Source organism: Taudactylus pleione, unplaced genomic scaffold (genome assembly GCF_031769625.1).
Source record: "Taudactylus pleione unplaced genomic scaffold, aTauple2 ptg000847l, whole genome shotgun sequence".
NCBI lineage: Eukaryota > Metazoa > Chordata > Amphibia > Anura > Myobatrachidae > Taudactylus > Taudactylus pleione.
Window position 1 is genome coordinate 326,645 of NW_028285249.1, and position 21,954 is coordinate 348,598.

The 21,954-nt window shown below is 46.5% G+C and overlaps 1 protein-coding gene across 2 annotated transcripts in view; it reads right to left on the minus strand.

Annotated features, from left to right (window-relative positions):
• The window catches only part of EPHB4 (EPH receptor B4), a 189,765-nt gene that overhangs the window by 160,077 nt on the left and 7,734 nt on the right, over positions 1–21,954 (minus strand). For both annotated transcript variants that reach the window (XM_088458700.1, XM_088458699.1), the window contains 2 exons: positions 20,935–21,129; positions 3,670–3,831 (listed from right to left, as the gene is read on the minus strand). In XM_088458700.1, coding sequence (XP_088314826.1) covers positions 3,670–3,823 — 154 coding nt within the window. In that variant the 5' untranslated portion in view covers positions 3,824–3,831; positions 20,935–21,129. The remainder of the gene's footprint in view (positions 1–3,669; positions 3,832–20,934; positions 21,130–21,954) is intronic.

A 21,954-nucleotide genomic window follows, 5' to 3' on the forward strand; every position in this document is an offset into this window, starting at 1 on the left:
GAAAAATTTGGTATGAACCGCCTATAGTAGTTTGAGAATCCTAAGAAGCGTTAAGTAGCTTTCAAAGATTTTGGTAATGGCCAGTCTGAAATGGCTTTCAGTTTTTCTGGATCCATCCGAATGGTTTTCCCAGAAATTATATGTCCACTGAAAGGAACTGAGGTTTGTTCGTAGAGGCACTTAGATAATTTTCCGTAGAGATGGTTTTAACGAAGGCGAGATAAAACTTCTCGGACGCGTTGACGATGGGTTTGAAGATCCTTAGAAAAGATTAGAATGTCATCTAAGTAGACGATGACAAAACTGTAGAGAATGTCCAAAAGGAATTACCAGTTACTCGAAGTGGCCATCCCTAGTATTAAAAGCGGACTTCCACTCGTCCCCAGCTTTAATACGTATCAGGTTATATGCCCCACGAAGATCTAGTTTAGAGAAAAAATGTGCCCCGTGAACCTTATCAAAGAGCTCTGGAATCAAAGGCAGGGGGTACCGATTTTTTACAGTAATTTGGTTGAGACCACGGTAATCAATAAAGGGCCAGAACCCTCCATTCTTCTTACTTACAAAAAAGAACCCTGCCCCTGCAGGGGTAGTGGAAGGCCGTATAAATCCCTTGGCTAGGTTTTCTTTTATGTATGTCGCCATGGCGGCTGTCTCTGGAACTGACAACGGATAGGTTGGACCCCGAGGAGGAATCTTTCCCGGAAGAAGTTCTATTCCACAGTCCCAGGATCGATGAGGAGGAAGTTGGTCTGCTGCCTGCTCACAAAATACATCGGCAAAATCTTGATAAACCACCGGCAGACTAGAGACAGAAGGATCTTTTCATTTGCCAACCGAGGAGGAATTTGCATTTATACTGGGACTTACAAAGTGAGTACGTACAGGAAGTATTTGGTTAAGCATCGGTGAAAGCAGCTTGGCCCCCACGACAAAATTTGCATATTGGACCAATCGAAAGTAGGACATAAGCTGAATTAGGGAGTACAACAAATTCAATGGCTTCTTGGTACAGACAACCAACCCTGAGAGACACGGACTGAGATTTTAAGGAAATGGATTCACGTAGCACGGTTTTGCCATCTACACCGGAGAGCAGCAATTTATTGGCCCCTGGAGACTGTGCGCCCCCCTCTGAGACCTGCTGACCGTGTAGGGCCCCCGCCGCCTCTGCTATGCGGGGGACCTACTCGACTAAGCTGCTGCTGCAGGAGACTTGGCCCGCCTTCCCGCCCGTCATACCAGTTGTCCGCTGCAGGACCCCCGCCGCTGCTGACCCCGCTGCCTGCTGCTGCTGTGCCCTCTCCTGGCCCTGGCTCACAGAAGGACTGCTCTGGGAGCCGGGAGGGAGGGTAAAGATGGTAAGTGTACACAGCAGGGAGGGATCTTTTCAGATCCCTCTGCAGTATCGGATGCTGAACTTTACCTCAGAGTAACGTTCAGCATCAATGTCAAGTTCCGAAAAAAAAATGCTTTTTCGTAACTTGATGAATTTCATAATTTCTACATCCCCATACAATAATATGGGGACTGTATAGTACTATAGTATGGGGACTGTATAGTACTATAGTATGAGGACTGTATAGTACTATAGCATGGGGACCGTATAGTACTATAGTATGGGGACCGTATAGTACTATAGTATGGGGACTGTATAGTACTATAGCATGGGGACCGTATAGTACTATAGCATGGGGACTGTATAGTACTATAGCATGGGGACTGTATGTTACTATAGTATAGTACTATAGCATGGGGACCGTATAGTACTATAGCATGGGGACTGTATAGTACTATAGCATGGGGACCGTATGTTACTATAGTATGGGGACCGTATACTACTATAGTATGGGGACCGTATAGTACTATAGTATGGGGAACGTATAGTACTATAGCATGGGGACCGTATAGTACTATAGTATGGGGACCGTATAGTGCTATAGCATGGGGATATATAGTACTATAGCATGGGGACTGTATAGTACTATAGCATGGGGACTGTATAGTACTTTAGCATGGGAACTGTATAGTACTATAGTATGGGGACTGTATAGTACTATAGCATGGGGACCGTATAGTACTATAGCATGGGGACCGTATAGTACTATAGCATGGGGACTGTATAGTACTATAGCATGTGGACTGTATGTTACTATAGTATGGGGACCATATACTACTATAGTATGGGGACCGTATAGTACTATAGCATGGGGACTGTATAGTACTATAGCATGGGGACTGTATAGTACTTTAGCATGGGGACTGTATAGTACTATAGCATGGGGACTTTATAGTACTATAGGATGGGGACTGTATAGTACTATAGGATGGGGACTGTATAGTACTATAGTATGGGGACTGTATAGTACTATAGCATGGGGACTATATAGTACTATAGCATGGGGACTGTATAGTACTATAGCATGGGGACTATATAGTACTATAGCATGGGGACTGTATAGTACTATAGGATGGGGACTGTATAGTACTATAGGATGGGGACTGTATAGTACTATAGCATGGGGACTGTATAGTACTATAGCATGGGGACTGTATAGTACTATAGCATGGGGACTGTATAGTACTATAGCATGGGGACTGTATAGTGCTTTAGCATGGGGACTGTATAGTACTATAGCATGGGGACTGTATAGTACTATAGGATGGGGACTGTATAGTACTATAGGATGGGGACTGTATAGTACTATAGCATGGGGACTGTATAGTACTATAGCATGGGGACTGTATAGTACTATAGCATGGGGACTGTATAGTACTTTAGCATGGGAACTGTATAGTACTATAGCATGGGAACTGTATAGTACTATAGTATGGGGACTGTATAGTACTATAGCATGGGGACTGTATAGTACTATAGCATGGGGACTGTATAGTACTATAGCATGGGGACTGTATAGTACTATAGCATGGGGACTGTATAGTAGTATAGCATGGGGACTGTATAGTAGTATGGTATGGGGACTATATAGTAGTATACTATGGGGACTGTGGAAATTATCGATGCACAATTGTAACCAGGAGATATCTGTGATATCTCCTGTGTTACATGAATGATGAATAGCCCTAACACTTAATTTATACAAAATTAGGTGAAAATTTAATTTTTGACCTGCTTTTGTATAAATTAAGTGATGATGAATAGGCCCTGAATGAGATGTGTGTGCCACATAACTGCTCAGACCTCAGTTGCATAGACTGCATGTGTGTATTCCAATGAGCACACAATTCTGTGAATTAGCAGCTCCACCATTTTGTGAGTGACAGCAATCTCACTCTGTGAGAGTGCTGAATCTGCGGTTAACCACAGGGTATGATGGCACACCATATCTGTATTATGCAAGGAACACGTCCATTAAGGATTTTTGAAGTTTCAGTGTCAAAAATTCAATAGGTTTTGTGAAATTTCAGATCTTGTCTAAGAAGCCTTAACGGGACATGTGAAACTGTAAGGTATTTTGTATATGGAATATATACAGTATATATATATATAGAACACAGAGGCGACACTCAGAAGACTTCCAATTAAAGTAGAAAAGTAGCAAACATTTATTGCACGATCACCAACGTTTCGGGGCTACATGCCCCTTCTTCAGGATGCAAAACCAGATAAGAAGTGTATATAACAAACAACGTGTTTAAACAGCTCACCTGGCAGAATGCGTGCCACTCCTCTCAACCGATGCGCCGGGAATGGACCCGGAGCCAGGGCATAAGTGCGCGCCGGAAACACAATGCGCGTCACGTCTGACCATGTGGCCGTCACCAGCGCTCCGGATGACGGACACAGCCCGACAGTTGCCATAGCAACACCTATGGTAAACAACAAAGGAATAAACAAGTGTAGTCAGTGTGTAATGAAAAAGACGCTATTAGTGAATGAAAGTGTTAAGCATAAAATACATGAAATGATATAGGCGTAATCCCTAAATACTGATATGCCACAACTGCGTTGCTAGGTTGCGGGAATGTGTTAAACAAAAAGAACTTTGAGGAAATAAAATAAATCAATATGTGACGTGTGGATGTGAAAAACAAAAAGGATGAAACAATTATAAATATACAAACATTGTTTATCTCAAAACAATGAGTCAATAGTAGCAAAAACAATATGTGCTATAGAAGTGCGCCAGCATAATGCACTGCACCGGTGACATAAATAATACAGATAATATACATTAAATCAAACAATGTCCCACTGAAAATAACACCATGCTACTGATATATCAAATGGAGCCACTACACAACAATGGAAAAAAATAACAAGGAACCAAAAAGTAGGTAAGGAAGACGCTTCAATAAGAACTGCCTATTCCAATAATAAATGGAAATGATCAACCGAAATACAATAAAGATAAAGGCTGACAACCTGAGAATGGGGGTACAGCCCGAGACCATGATAAAAAAGGATACAAACATAAACTAACTAGCAGACACTGACTGGCGGATAAATGACCTAGAACAGGAAATAGACATAAACAATAAAAGGAAAAATAATGAATAATTAATGCGTAATAAATCATAATCATCTAATCAAAAGAATGTAGCACGAATGCAACATACAAAAATGCAACAAGCTTAGAGAGATGCGCTTGTTGCATTTTTGTATTTTTCATTCACGCTACATTCATGTCTTATATATGAAAAGCAGGTGCCCTGGCAAGTGTGACCACACAATGTAACTAAATGACGGACTCGACCATTTGGGGTGACCTTGGTAAGTGACCACACCATCTACATAACAAATATCATACAAACTGTATATAAAATGTGTGTGTATATATATATATATTTATTATTATTATTATCATCATTTATTTATATGGCGCCACAAGTGTTCCGCAGCGCCTTACAAAATATATAAATAAAGACTTGAGGGGCGCACACACGTAACGATTCGTGTAGTTAACGATTTCCCTTCAGATTTTCCCTTGAGAAATAGAATGAATTCATGTAATGGAAATTAACGATTTTCACAACGATGTCATCATCGCGCTTAGCTGAAATCGTCACGTAGGACAGAACGGGCGATGAACAATAACTACCAACTACAAACAGGAGCGCGCATTGGTCGTTATCGATCATCGTTTTGCCCCTGAAACTGGACAATTTTTTGAACGACTTAACGATAATGATGTCGTTAACGACAAATCGTCCAAAACAACCGTTACGTGTGTACGCACCTTTACAGCACAATAGAATGCAGGACATGGATAATATACATTGCTACACTAGCGACCAGAACACCCACATAAGCAGCAGAGCGTAAGCCGCCAAGTGTTAGGTGCCCTGGTGGGGGGTAAGAAGTAGATGAAAGTAAAGTCAGGAGAAGCACAAGAGGGGAGAGTGTAGAGATATATATGCCCCCCTGGACTGCCAAAGTCCCAGTAGACGTAAACAAACGCGGTGACTTTACCAACGTCTCAATGCCCTCAGCATCTTCGTCAGGGTCAGTGCTAAGGGCATGGAAACGTTGGTAAAGGTCTTTGCCTTCAGTTGAATTCTTTATGCACCGAGTGCCGCTGTTATCTAGTTTGTATAATTATTATATATATATATACAGAGAGAGAGAGAGAGTTTTATTATCTTAATACATAATGAAAATTCCCCCTAAAGGAAAGAGACCCTTCCGTCATCTCGCCCTGTGAGCTCTCAGCCAGCAGTGTCATGTGTCCCCTGTCTGTAAGTAATGGGCTCTGCTGCCACCCGGTGGCTAACACATGGAACGCACATTTTCTTTCTCGATTCACCATCTATAGGTTCTCATGGGGAAGTGTGAAACTATTTATTTATTTTTACATTTCTTTACTGTAATTTATTAAGCGAAAATAATGTAACAGAGGCGCGGACGGCAAATAAACTGAACTGGAGGCTGGTTTGTCTGTCTCGGAGCGTGTTTGCGTCATCGCTGTCCCGCCCCCTCTTCACAATGCCGAAGTAAACGGCGTTGTGAAGCGGGGCCACGATGACGCGATTCAGTGCGAGTCGCGGGGGCTTTGACATTAACTCTGCGGGGGGGGGGGGGGTAGGGAGGGGAGGCGACCGCCGGGAGGCTTGCCTGTCTTACCGGGGGGGGGGGCCGAGAGCAGCTCCCGATATTCGGAAGGCTCCCAGCCAAATCGGGAGGGTGGGCAAGCCTGCATCACTTCTTATTTGTATGACTTCATGACGTAAACTTTGCATGCAATCCATTTGTATCCTCCTCCCCCCACATCGTGTGCGATTTCCCCTGAACTCTCCCCGGCAGTCGTGGGCACGATTAGGTAAAAAAAAGCTGCCAATTTGAATCACAATTTTACGATCTATCGGATCATACGCATCATGAGATCGTGCACGATAAATCGTGAGTTTCCCAAAACAACACAAGAGGCTCTTCACGATTGGTGGGAAATTTAAATAAAAATAACAATGGGAGGGGCTAGCCAGGGGGTATAAAAAGCAGGCACCATTTTAACCCTGTGCACCTGCTGTAACCTGTACATTGTACTGTGCTCTGCTACTAGTGAGGCTAGGTGTATACCTGCTGACCCCTGTACATTGTACTGTGCTCTGCTACTAGTGAGGCTAGGTGTATACCTGCTGACCCCTGTACATTGTACTGTGCTCTGCTACTAGTGAGGCTAGGTGTATACCTGCTGTAACCTGTACATTGTACTGTGCTCTGCTACTAGTGAGGCTAGGTGTATACCTGCTGTAACCTGTACATTGTTACTGTGCTCTGCTACTAGTGAGGCTAGGTGTATACCTGCTGTAACCTGTACATTGTACTGTGCTCTGCTACTAGTGGGGCTAGGTGTATACCTGCTGACCCCTGTACATTGTACTGTGCTCTACTACTAGTGAGGCTAGGTGTATACCTGCTGACCCCTGTACATTGTACTGTGCTCTACTACTAGTGAGGCTAGGTGTATACCTGCTGACCCCTGTATATTGTACTGTGCTCTGCTACTAGTGAGGCTAGGTGTATACCTGCTGACCCCTGTACATTGTTACTGTGCTCTGCTACTAGTGAGGCTATGTGTATACCTGCTGACCCCTGTACATTGTACTGTGCTCTGCTACTAGTATGGCTAGGTGTATACCTGCTGTACCCCTGTACATTGTACTGTGCTCTGCTACTAGTGAGGCTAGATGTATTCCTGCTGATCCCTGTACATTGTACTGTGCTCTGCTACTAGTGGGGCTAGGTGTATACCTGCTGACCCCTGTACATTGTTACTGTGCTCTGCTACTAGTGAGGCTAGGTGTATACCTGCTGACCCCTGTACATTGTACTGTGCTCTGCTACTAGTGAGGCTAGGTGTATACCTGCTGACCCCTGTACATTGTTACTGTGCTCTGCTACTAGTGAGGCTAGGTGTATACCTGCTGTAACCTGTACATTGTACTGTGCTCTGCTACTAGTGAGGCTAGGTGTATACCTGCTGACCCCTGTACATTGTACTGTGCTCTGCTACTAGTGAGGCTAGGTGTATACCTGCTGACCCCTGTACATTGTACTGTGCTCTGCTACTAGTGAGGCTAGGTGTATACCTGCTGTAACCTGTACATTGTACTGTGCTCTGCTACTAGTGAGGCTAGGTGTATACCTGCTGACCCCTGTACATTGTACTGTGCTCTGCTACTAGTGAGGCTAGGTGTATACCTGCAGACCTCTGTACATTGTACTGTGCTCTGCTACTAGTGAGGCTAGGTGTATACCTGCTGACCCCTGTACATTGTTACTGTGCTCTGCTACAAGTGAGGCTAGGTGTATACCTGCTGTAACCTGTACATTGTTACTGTGCTCTGCTACTAGTGAGGCTAGGTGTATACCTGCTGTAACCTGTACATTGTACTGTGCTCTGCTACTAGTGGAGCTAGGTGTATACCTGCTGACCCCTGTACATTGTACTGTGCTCTGCTACTAGTGAGGCTAGATGTATACCTGCTGACCCCTGTACATTGTACTGTGCTCTGCTACTAGTGGAGCTAGGTGTATACCTGCTGACCCCTGTACATTGTACTGTGCTCTGCTACTAGTGAGGCTAGGTGTATACCTGCTGTAACCTGTACATTGTACTGTGCTCTGCTACTAGTGAGGCTAGGTGTATACCTGCTGTAACCTGTACATTGTTACTGTGCTCTGCTACTAGTGAGGCTATGTGTATACCTGCTGACCCCTGTACATTGTACTGTGCTCTGCTACTAGTGAGGCTAGATGTATTCCTGCTTATCCCTGTACATTGTACTGTGCTCTGCTACTAGTGGGGCTAGGTGTATACCTGCTGACCCCTGTACATTGTTACTGTGCTCTGCTACTAGTGAGTCTAGGTGTATACCTGCTGACCCCTGTACATTGTACTGTGCTCTGCTACTAGTGAGGCTAGGTGTATACCTGCTGTAACCTGTACATTGTACTGTGCTCTGCTACTAGTGAGGCTAGGTGTATACCTGCTGACCCCTGTACATTGTACTGTGCTCTGCTACTAGTGAGGCTAGGTGTATACCTGCTGACCCCTGTACATTAGTACTGTGCTCTGCTACTAGTGAGGCTAGGTGTATACCTGCTGACCCCTGTACATTAGTACTGTGCTCTGCTACTAGTGAGGCTAGGTGTATACCTGCTGTAACCTGTACATTGTTACTGTGCTCTGCTACTAGTGAGGCTATGTGTATACCTGCTGACCCCTGTACATTGTACTGTGCTCTGCTACTAGTGAGGCTAGATGTATTCCTGCTTATCCCTGTACATTGTACTGTGCTCTGCTACTAGTGGGGCTAGGTGTATACCTGCTGACCCCTGTACATTGTTACTGTGCTCTGCTACTAGTGAGTCTAGGTGTATACCTGCTGACCCCTGTACATTTGTACTGTGCTCTGCTACTAGTGAGGCTAGGTGTATACCTGCTGACCCCTGTACATTGTACTGTGCTCTGCTACTAGTGAGGCTAGGTGTATACCTGCTGTAACCTGTACATTGTACTGTGCTCTGCTACTAGTGAGGCTAGGTGTATACCTGCTGACCCCTGTACATTGTACTGTGCTCTGCTACTAGTGAGGCTAGGTGTATACCTGCTGACCCCTGTACATTGTACTGTGCTCTGCTACTAGTGAGGCTAGGTGTATACCTGCTGTAACCTGTACATTGTACTGTGCTCTGCTACTAGTGAGGCTAGGTGTATACCCGCTGACCCCTGTACATTGTACTGTGCTCTGCTACTAGTGAGGCTAGGTGTATACCTGCAGACCTCTGTACATTGTACTGTGCTCTGCTACTAGTGAGGCTAGGTGTATACCTGCTGACCCCTGTACATTGTTACTGTGCTCTGCTACAAGTGAGGCTAGGTGTATACCTGCTGTAACCTGTACATTGTTACTGTGCTCTGCTACTAGTGAGGCTAGGTGTATACCTGCTGTACCCTGTACATTGTTACTGTGCTCTGCTACTAGTGAGGCTAGGTGTATACCTGCTGTAACCTGTACATTGTACTGTGCTCTGCTACTAGTGAGGCTAGGTGTATACCTGCTGTAACCTGTACATTGTACTGTGCTCTGCTACTAGTGGAGCTAGTTGTATACCTGCTGACCCCTGTACATTGTACTGTGCTCTGCTACTAGTGAGGCTAGGTGTATACCTGCTGACCCCTGTACATTGTACTGTGCTCTGCTACTAGTGAGGCTAGGTGTATACCTGCTGACCCCTGTACATTGTTACTGTGCTCTGCTACTAGTGAGGCTAGGTGTATACCTGCTGACCCCTGTACATTGTACTGTGGTCTGCTACTAGTGAGGCTAGGTGTATACCTGCTGTAACCTGTACATTGTACTGTGCTCTGCTACTAGTGAGGCTAGGTGTATACCTGCTGACCCCTGTACATTGTACTGTGCTCTGCTACTAGTGAGGCTAGGTGTATACCTGCTGACCCCTGTACATTGTTACTGTGCTCTGCTACTAGTGAGGCTAGGTGTATACCTGCTGTAACCTGTACATTGTACTGTGCTCTGCTACTAGTGAGGCTAGGTGTATACCTGCTGACCCCTGTACATTGTACTGTGCTCTGCTACTAGTGAGGCTAGGTGTATACCTGCTGTAACCTGTACATTGTTACTGTGCTCTGCTACTAGTGAGGCTAGGTGTATACCTGCTGTAACCTGTACATTGTACTGTGCTCTGCTACTAGTGAGGCTAGGTGTATACCTGCTGACCCCTGTACATTGTACTGTGCTCTGCTACTAGTGAGGCTAGGTGTATACCTGCTGACCCCTGTACATTGTTACTGTGCTCTGCTACTAGTGAGGCTAGGTGTATACCTGCTGTAACCTGTACATTGTACTATGCTCTGCTACTAGTGAGGCTAGGTGTATACCTGCTGTAACCTGTACATTGTACTGTGCTCTGTTACTAGTGAGGCTAGGTGTATACCTGCTGACCCCTGTACATTGTACTGTGCTCTGCTACTAGTGAGGCTAGGCGTATACATGCTGACCCCTGTACATTGTACTGTGCTCTGCTACTAGTGAGGCTAGGTGTATACCTGCTGACCCCTGTACATTGTACTGTGCTCTGCTACTAGTGAGGCTAGGTGTATACCTGCTGTACCCCTGTACATTGTACTATGCTCTGCTACTAGTGAGGCTAGGTGTATACCTGCTGACCCCTGTACATTGTTACTGTGCTCTGCTACTAGTGAGGCTAGGTGTATACCTGCTGTAACCTGTACATTGTACTATGCTCTGCTACTAGTGAGGCTAGGTGTATACCTGCTGTACCCCTGTACATTGTACTGTGCTCTGCTACTAGTGAGGCTAGGTGTGTACCTGCTGTACCCTGTACATTGTACTGTGCTCTGCTACTAGTGAGGCTAGGTGTATACCTGCTGTAACCTGTACATTGTACTGTGCTCTGCTACTAGTGAGGCTAGGTGTATACCCGCTGTACCCTGTACATTAATACTGTGCTCTGCTACTAGTGAGGCTAGGTGTATACCTGCTGTAACCTGTACATTGTACTGTGCTCTGCTACTAGTGAGGCTAGGTGTATACCTGCTGACCCCTGTACATTGTTACTGTGCTCTGCTACTAGTGAGGCTAGGTGTATACCTGCTGTAACCTGTACATTGTACTGTGCTCTGTTACTAGTGAGGCTAGGAGTATACCTGCTGACCCCTGTACATTGTACTGTGCTCTGCTACTAATGAGGCTAGGCGTATACCTGCTGACCCCTGTACATTGTACTGTGCTCTGCTACTAGTGAGGCTAGGTGTATACCTGCTGTACCCCTGTACATTGTACTGTGCTCTGCTACTAGTGAGGCTAGGTGTGTACCTGCTGTACCCTGTACATTGTACTGTGCTCTGCTACTAGTGAGGCTAGGTGTATACCTGCTGTAACCTGTACATTGTACTGTGCTCTGCTACTAGTGAGGCTAGGTGTATACCCGCTGTACCCTGTACATTAATACTGTGCTCTGCTACTAGTGAGGCTAGGTGTATACCTGCTGTAACCTGTACATTGTACTGTGCTCTGCTACTAGTGAGGCTAGGTGTATACCTGCTGACCCCTGTACATTGTACTGTGCTCTGCTACTAGTGAGGCTAGGTGTATACCTGCTGTACCCTGTACATTGTACTGTGCTCTGCTACTAGTGAGGCTAGGTGTATACCTGCTGTACCCCTGTACATTATTACTGTGCTCTGCTACTAGTGAGGCTAGGTGTATACCTGCTGTCCCCTGTACATTGTTACTGTGCTCTGCTACTAGTGAGGCTAGGTGTATACCTGCTGTAACCTGTACATTAGTACTGTGCTCTGCTACTAGTGAGGCTAGGTGTATACCTGCTGACCCCTGTACATTGTTACTGTGCTCTGCTACTAGTGAGGCTAGGTGTATACCTGCTGTAACCTGTACATTGTACTGTGCTCTGCTACTAGTGAGGCTAGGTGTATACCTGCTGACCCCTGTACATTGTACTGTGCTCTGCTACTAGTGAGGCTAGGTGTATACCTGCTGTACCCTGTACATTGTACTGTGCTCTGCTACTAGTGAGGCTAGGTGTATACCTGCTGTACCCCTGTACATTATTACTGTGCTCTGCTACTAGTGAGGCTAGGTGTATACCTGCTGTCCCCTGTACATTGTTACTGTGCTCTGCTACTAGTGAGGCTAGGTGTATACCTGCTGTAACCTGTACATTAGTACTGTGCTCTGCTACTAGTGAGGCTAGGTGTATACCTGCTGACCCCTGTACATTGTTACTGTGCTCTGCTACTAGTGAGGCTAGGTGTATACCTGCTGTAACCTGTACATTGTACTGTGCTCTGCTACTAGTGAGGCTAGGTGTATACCTGCTGACCCCTGTACATTGTACTGTGCTCTGCTACTAGTGAGGCTAGGTGTATACCTGCTGTAATCTGTACATTGTACTGTGCTCTGCTACTAGTGAGGCTAGGTGTATACCTGCTGTAACTTGTACATTGTACTGTGCTCTGCTACTAGTGAGGCTAGGTGTATACCTGCTGACCCCTGTACATTAGTACTGTGCTCTGCTACTAGTGAGGCTAGGTGTATACCTGCTGACCCCTGTACATTGTTACTGTGCTCTGCTACTAGTGAGGCTAGGTGGATACCTGCTGACCCCTGTACATTAGTACTGTGCTCTACTACTAGTGAGGCTAGGTGTATACCTGCTGTACCCTGTACATTGTTACTGTGCTCTGCTACTAGTGAGGCTAGGTGTATACCTGCTGACCCCTGTTCATTGTACTGTGCTCTGTTACTAGTGAGGCTAGGTGTATACCTGCTGTAACCTGTACATTGTTACTGTGCTCTGCTACTAGTGAGGCTAGGTGTATACCTGCTGTACCCTGTACATTGTACTGTGCTCTGCTACTAGTGAGGCTAGGTGTATACCTGCTGTAACCTGTACATTGTACTGTGCTCTGTTACTAGTGAGGCTAGGTGTATACCTGCTGTAACCTGTACATTGTACTGTGCTCTGCTACTAGTGAGGCTAGGTGTATACCTGCTGACCCCTGTACATTGTACTGTGCTCTGCTACTAGTATGGCTAGGTGTATACCTGCTGACCCCTGTACATTGTACTGTGCTCTGCTACTAGTGAGGCTAGGTGTATACCTGCTGTAACCTGTACATTGTACTGTGCTCTGCTACTAGTGAGGCTAGGTGTATACCTGCTGACCCCTGTACATTGTTACTGTGCTCTGCAACTAGTGAGGCTAGGTGTATACCTGCTGTAACCTGTACATTAGTACTGTGCTCTGCTACTAGTGAGGCTAGGTGTATACCTGCTGACCCCTGTACATTGTTACTGTGCTCTGCTACTAGTGAGGCTAGGTGTATACCTGCTGTAACCTGTACATTGTACTGTGCTCTGCTACTAGTGAGGCTAGGTGTATACCTGCTGACCCCTGTACATTGTACTGTGCTCTGCTACTAGTGAGGCTAGGTGTATACCTGCTGACCCCTGTACATTGTACTGTGCTCTGCTACTAGTGAGGCTAGGTGTATACCTGCTGTAATCTGTACATTGTACTGTGCTCTGCTACTAGTGAGGCTAGGTGTATACCTGCTGACCCCTGTACATTGTACTGTGCTCTGCTACTAGTGAGGCTAGGTGTATACCTGCTGACCCCTGTACATTGTTACTGTGCTCTGCTACTAGTGAGGCTAGGTGTATACCTGCTGACCCCTGTACATTGTTACTGTGCTCTACTACTAGTGAGGCTAGGTGTATACCTGCTGTAACCTGTACATTGTACTGTGCTCTGCTACTAGTGAGGCTAGGTGTATACCTGCTGACCCCTGTACATTGTACTGTGCTCTGCTACTAGTGAGGCTAGGTGTATACCTGCTGACCCCTGTACATTGTACTGTGCTCTGCTACTAGTGAGGCTAGGTGTATACCTGCTGACCCCTGTACATTGTTACTGTGCTCTGCTACTAGTGAGGCTAGGTGTATACCTGCTGACCCCTGTACATTGTTACTGTGCTCTACTACTAGTGAGGCTAGGTGTATACCTGCTGTAACCTGTACATTGCTACTGTGCTCTGCTACTAGTGAGGCTAGGTGTATACCTGCTGACCCCTGTACATTTGTACTGTGCTCTGCTACTAGTGAGGCTAGGTGTATACCTGCTGACCCCTGTACATTTGTACTGTGCTCTGCTACTAGTGAGGCTAGGTGTATACCTGCTGACCCCTGTACATTGTACTGTGCTCTGCTACAAGTGAGGCTAGGTGTATACCTGCTGACCCCTGTACATTGTACTGTGCTCTGCTACTAGTATGGCTAGGTGTATACCTGCTGACCCCTGTACATTGTACTGTGCTCTGCTACTAGTATGGCTAGGTGTATACCTGCTGACCCCTGTACATTGTACTGTGCTCTGCTACTAGTGAGGCTAGGTGTATACCTGCTGTAACCTGTACATTGTACTGTGCTCTGCTACTAGTGAGGCTAGGTGTATACCTGCTGACCCCTGTACATTGTTACTGTGCTCTGCAACTAGTGAGGCTAGGTGTATACCTGCTGTACCCTGTACATTCTACTGTGCTCTGCTACTAGTGAGGCTAGGTGTATACCTGCTGTAACCTGTACATTAGTACTGTGCTCTGCTACTAGTGAGGCTAGGTGTATACCTGCTGACCCCTGTACATTGTTACTGTGCTCTGCTACTAGTGAGGCTAGGTGTATACCTGCTGTAACCTGTACATTGTACTGTGCTCTGCTACTAGTGAGGCTAGGTGTATACCTGCTGACCCCTGTACATTGTACTTTGCTCTGCTACTAGTGAGGCTAGGTGTATACCTGCTGTAATCTGTACATTGTACTGTGCTCTGCTACTAGTGAGGCTAGGTGTATACCTGCTGACCCCTGTACATTGTACTGTGCTCTGCTACTAGTGAGGCTAGGTGTATACCTGCTGACCCCTGTACATTGTTACTGTGCTCTGCTACTAGTGAGGCTAGGTGTATACCTGCTGACCCCTGTACATTGTTACTGTGCTCTACTACTAGTGAGGCTAGGTGTATACCTGCTGTAACCTGTACATTGTACTATGCTCTGCTACTAGTGAGGCTAGGTGTATACCTGCTGTAACCTGTACATTGTACTGTGCTCTGCTACTAGTGAGGCTAGGTGTATACCTGCTGTAACCTGTACATTGCTACTGTGGTCTGCTACTAGTGAGGCTAGGTGTATACCTGCTGACCCCTGTACATTTGTACTGTGCTCTGCTACTAGTGAGGCTAGGTGTATACCTGCTGACCCCTGTACATTGTACTGTGCTCTGCTACTAGTGAGGCTAGGTGTATACCTGCTGTAACCTGTATATTGTACTGTGCTCTGCTACTAGTGAGGCTAGGTGTATACCTGCTGTAACCTGTACATTGCTACTGTGCTCTGCTACTAGTGAGGCTAGGTGTATACCTGCTGTACCCTGTACATTGTACTGTGCTCTGCTACTAGTGAGGCTAGGTGTATACCTGCTGACCCCTGTACATTGTACTGTGCTCTGCTACTAGTGAGGCTAGGTGTGTACCTGCTGACCCCTGTACATTATTACTGTGCTCTGCTACTAGTGAGGCTAGGTGTATACCTGCTGACCCCTGTACATTAGTACTGTGCTCTGCTACTAGTGAGGCTAGGTGTATACCTGCTGACCCCTGTACATTGTACTGTGCTCTGCTACTAGTGAGGCTAGGTGTATACCTGCTGTACCCCTGTACATTGTACTATGCTCTGCTACTAGTGAGGCTAGGTGTATACCTGCTGACCCCTGTACATTGTTACTGTGCTCTGCTACTAGTGAGGCTAGGTGTATACCTGCTGACCCCTGTACATTGTTACTGTGCTCTGCTACTAGTGAGGCTAGGTGTATACCTGCTGTAACCTGTACATTGTACTATGCTCTGCTACTAGTGAGGCTAGGTGTATACCTGCTGTAACCTGTACATTGTACTGTGCTCTGTTACTAGTGAGGCTAGGAGTATACCTGCTGACCCCTGTACATTGTACTGTGCTCTGCTACTAGTGAGGCTAGGCGTATACCTGCTGACCCCTGTACATTGTACTGTGCTCTGCTACTAGTGAGGCTAGGTGTATACCTGCTGTACCCCTGTACATTGTACTGTGCGCTGCTACTAGTGAGGCTAGGTGTGTACCTGCTGTACCCTGTACATTGTACTGTGCTCTGCTACTAGTGAGGCTAGGTGTATACAATTGTAACCTGTACATTGTACTGTGCTCTGCTACTAGTGAGGCTAGGTGTATACCCGCTGTACCCTGTACATTAATACTGTGCTCTGCTACTAGTGAGGCTAGGTGTATACCTGCTGTAACCTGTACATTGTACTGTGCTCTGCTACTAGTGAGGCTAGGTGTATACCTGCTGACCCCTGTACATTGTACTGTGCTCTGCTACTAGTGAGGCTAGGTGTATACCTGCTGTACCCTGTACATTGTACTGTGCTCTGCTACTAGTGAGGCTAGGTGTATACCTGCTGTACCCCTGTACATTATTACTGTGCTCTGCTACTAGTGAGGCTAGGTGTATACCTGCTGTCCCCTGTACATTGTTACTGTGCTCTGCTACTAGTGAGGCTAGGTGTATACCTGCTGTAACCTGTACATTGTACTGTGCTCTGCTACTAGTGAGGCTAGGTGTATACCTGCTGACCCCTGTACATTGTTACTGTGCTCTGCTACTAGTGAGGCTAGGTGTATACCTGCTGTACCCTGTACATTGTTACTGTGCTCTGCTACTAGTGAGGCTAGGTGTATACCTGCTGTAACCTGTACATTGTTACTGTGCTCTGCTACTAGTGAGGCTAGGTGTATACCTGCTGTACGCTGTACATTGTACTGTGCTCTGCTACTAGTGAGGCTAGGTGTATACCTGCTGTAACCTGTACATTGTACTGTGCTCTGTTACTAGTGAGGCTAGGTGTATACCTGCTGTAACCTGTACATTGTACTGTGCTCTGCTACTAGTGAGGCTAGGTGTATACCTGCTGACCCCTGTACATTGTACTGTGCTCTGCTACAAGTGAGGCTAGGTGTATACCTGCTGACCCCTGTACATTGTACTGTGCTCTGCTACTAGTATGGCTAGGTGTATACCTGCTGACCCCTGTACATTGTACTGTGCTCTGCTACTAGTATGGCTAGGTGTATACCTGCTGACCCCTGTACATTGTACTGTGCTCTGCTACTAGTGAGGCTAGGTGTATACCTGCTGTAACCTGTACATTGTACTGTGCTCTGCTACTAGTGAGGCTAGGTGTATACCTGCTGACCCCTGTACATTGTTACTGTGCTCTGCAACTAGTGAGGCTAGGTGTATACCTGCTGTAACCTGTACATTAGTACTGTGCTCTGCTACTAGTGAGGCTAGGTGTATACCTGCTGACCCCTGTACATTGTTACTGTGCTCTGCTACTAGTGAGGCTAGGTGTATACCTGCTGTAACCTGTACATTGTACTGTGCTCTGCTACTAGTGAGGCTAGGTGTATACCTGCTGACCCCTGTACATTGTACTGTGCTCTGCTACTAGTGAGGCTAGGTGTATACCTGCTGAACCCTGTACATTGTACTGTGCTCTGCTACTAGTGAGGCTAGGTGTATACCTGCTGTAATCTGTAGATTGTACTGTGCTCTGCTACTAGTGAGGCTAGGTGTATACCTGCTGACCCCTGTACATTGTACTGTGCTCTGCTACTAGTGAGGCTAGGTGTATACCTGCTGACCCCTGTACATTGTACTGTGCTCTGCTACTAGTGAGGCTAGGTGTATACCTGCTGACCCCTGTACATTGTTACTGTGCTCTGCTACTAGTGAGGCTAGGTGTATACCTGCTGACCCCTGTACATTGTTACTGTGCTCTACTACTAGTGAGGCTAGGTGTATACCTGCTGTAACCTGTACATTGTACTGTGCTCTGCTACTAGTGAGGCTAGGTGTATACCTGCTGACCCCTGTACATTGTACTGTGCTCTGCTACTAGTGAGGCTAGGTGTATACCTGCTGTAATCTGTACATTGTACTGTGCTCTGCTACTAGTGAGGCTAGGTGTATACCTGCTGACCCCTGTACATTGTACTGTGCTCTGCTACTAGTGAGGCTAGGTGTATACCTGCTGACCCCTGTACATTGTTACTGTGCTCTGCTACTAGTGAGGCTAGGTGTATACCTGCTGTAACCTGTACATTGTACTGTGCTCTGCTACTAGTGAGGCTAGGTGTATACCTGCTGTAACCTGTACATTGCTACTGTGGTCTGCTACTAGTGAGGCTAGGTGTATACCTGCTGACCCCTGTACATTTGTACTGTGCTCTGCTACTAGTGAGGCTAGGTGTATACCTGCTGACCCCTGTACATTTGTACTGTGCTCTGCTACTAGTGAGGCTAGGTGTATACCTGCTGACCCCTGTACATTGTACTGTGCTCTGCTACAAGTGAGGCTAGGTGTATACCTGCTGACCCCTGTACATTGTTACTGTGCTCTACTACTAGTGAGGCTAGGTGTATACCTGCTGTAACCTGTACATTGTACTGTGCTCTGCTACTAGTGAGGCTAGGTGTATACCTGCTGACCCCTGTACATTGTACTGTGCTCTGCTACTAGTGAGGCTAGGTGTATACCTGCTGTAATCTGTACATTGTACTGTGCTCTGCTACTAGTGAGGCTAGGTGTATACCTGCTGACCCCTGTACATTGTACTGTGCTCTGCTACTAGTGAGGCTAGGTGTATACCTGCTGACCCCTGTACATTGTTACTGTGCTCTGCTACTAGTGAGGCTAGGTGTATACCTGCTGTAACCTGTACATTGTACTGTGCTCTGCTACTAGTGAGGCTAGGTGTATACCTGCTGACCCCTGTACATTGTTACTGTGCTCTACTACTAGTGAGGCTAGGTGTATACCTGCTGTAACCTGTACATTGTACTGTGCTCTGCTACTAGTGAGGCTAGGTGTATACCTGCTGTAACCTGTACATTGCTACTGTGGTCTGCTACTAGTGAGGCTAGGTGTATACCTGCTGACCCCTGTACATTTGTACTGTGCTCTGCTACTAGTGAGGCTAGGTGTATACCTGCTGACCCCTGTACATTTGTACTGTGCTCTGCTACTAGTGAGGCTAGGTGTATACCTGCTGACCCCTGTACATTGTACTGTGCTCTGCTACAAGTGAGGCTAGGTGTATACCTGCTGACCCCTGTACATTGTTACTGTGCTCTACTACTAGTGAGGCTAGGTGTATACCTGCTGTAACCTGTACATTGTACTGTGCTCTGTTACTAGTGAGGCTAGGTGTATACCTGCTGACCCCTGTACATTGTTACTGTGCTCTACTACTAGTGAGGCTAGGTGTATACCTGCTGTAACCTGTACATTGTACTGTGCTCTGCTACTAGTGAGGCTAGGTGTATACCTGCTGACCCCTGTACATTGTACTGTGCTCTGCTACTAGTGAGGCTAGGTGTATACCTGCTGTAATCTGTACATTGTACTGTGCTCTGCTACTAGTGAGGCTAGGCGTATACCTGCTGACCCCTGTACATTGTACTGTGCTCTGCTACTAGTGAGGCTAGGTGTATACCTGCTGACCCCTGTACATTGTACTGTGCTCTGCTACTAGTGAGGCTAGGTGTATACCTGCTGACCCCTGTACATTGTTACTGTGCTCTGCTACTAGTGAGGCTAGGTGTATACCTGCTGACCCCTGTACATTTGTACTGTGCTCTGCTACTAGTGAGGCTAGGTGTATACCTGCTGACCCCTGTACATTGTTACTGTGCTCTACTACTAGTGAGGCTAGGTGTATACCTGCTGTAACCTGTACATTGTACTGTGCTCTGCTACTAGTGAGGCTAGGTGTATACCTGCTGTAACCTGTACATTGCTACTGTGGTCTGCTACTAGTGAGGCTAGGTGTATACCTGCTGACCCCTGTACATTTGTACTGTGCTCTGCTACTAGTGAGGCTAGGTGTATACCTGCTGACCCCTGTACATTTGTACTGTGCTCTGCTACTAGTGAGGCTAGGTGTATACCTGCTGACCCCTGTACATTGTACTGTGCTCTGCTACTAGTGAGGCTAGGTGTATACCTGCTGTAACCTGTATATTGTACTGTGCTCTGCTACTAGTGAGGCTAGGTGTATACCTGCTGTAACCTGTACATTGCTACTGTGCTCTGCTACTAGTGAGGCTAGGTGTATACCTGCTGTACCCTGTACATTGTACTGTGCTCTGCTACTAGTGAGGCTAGGTGTATACCTGCTGACCCCTGTACATTGTACTGTGCTCTGCTACTAGTGAGGCTAGGTGTGTACCTGCTGACCCCTGTACATTATTACTGTGCTCTGCTACTAGTGAGGCTAGGTGTATACCTGCTGACCCCTGTACATTAGTACTGTGCTCTGCTACTAGTGAGGCTAGGTGTATACCTACTGACCCCTGTACATTAGTACTGTGCTCTGCTACTAGTGAGGCTAGGTGTATACCTGCTGACCCCTGTACATTAGTACTGTGCTCTGCTACTAGTGAGGCTAGGTGTATACCTGCTGACCCCTGTACATTGTTACTGTGCTCTGCTACTAGTGAGGCTAGGTGTATACCTGCTGTACCCTGTACATTGTTACTGTGCTCTGCTACTAGTGAGGCTAGGTGTATACCTGCTGACCCCTGTACATTGTACTGTGCTCTGCTACTAGTGAGGCTAGGTGTATACCTGCTGACCCCTGTACATTGTACTGTGCTCTGCTATTAGTGAGGCTAGGTGTATACCTGCTGACCCCTGTACATTGTACTGTGCTCTGCTACTAGTGAGGCTAGGTGTATACCTGCTGACCCCTGTACATTGTACTGTGCACTGCTGGTATTTGGCTTGCCTTTTACAAAGTGTGTGCTACCTGCATTCTATCCTGCTCCTGTTCTGTGTGCTGCTGCTTTCTTCCCTGTTTTTTTTTTTTTTTTTGGGGTGGTGCCGAAGAAGATGATGGTCCTGGCAGAATGGGTATTGGCACTGGGGTCACATTATCCACCTCGCTGTCCCCGAGCAAACTTAGGTCTGGCGTGGAGGACAGATCAGGCTCTTGGGTGGGAGTCTATATAGAAAGAAAAAAGAAAAACAATATTATGTCATGTTTTAACCCATTTTTTTACTATTTTTTCAGTTTCCTAACACCGTGGATGAGTGGAAGAGCATCGCAAAAGAGTTTGAACAACGTTGGAATTTCCCTAACTGCGGAGGAGCCATCGATGGAAAACACATCCGCACCAACCCACCTGCCAACACCGGATCATATTACTACAACTACAAAGGCTTCTTCAGCATCGTTCTCATGGCAGTGGTGAATGCCAACTACGAATTTCTGTTTGTGGATGTCGGCAAGAATGGCCGTGCTTCAGATGGTGGGTCCTTCATATAGACGGCTTTCTACCAGAGACTCCCCAACAAAACCCTCAACTTGCCGTCACTGGACGAGACAAAGCACGGCCTAATACACTTTTTCGTCGCAGACGAGGCTTTTGGATTACATGAACATGTGATGAAGCCATTTGCACAGAGGGGCCTGATCAGAGAGAAGAGGATCTACAACTATCGTCTATCCCGGGCACGGCGCATTTCAGAAAATGCGTTTGGAATACTCAGCAACCGGTTCTGCATTTTCCACACCACCACAAACCTAGATGTGGAGAAGATAGACTGGCTCGTGATGGCGTACTGTGTGCTGCACAACTTTCTGCAAAGGAAAACTACACAACGAGGACCAGTCCCAGCTAGACCAGAAGATGTAGGAGATTTCCCAGTTTACATCAGTGTCTGCACCACCAATTCCTACAACATCGACAGCACGTGCCAAAGAAGTGAGGGAGAAGTATATGGCCTATTTCAACGGACCAGGTGCGGTGCCATGGCAGGAGGTCTG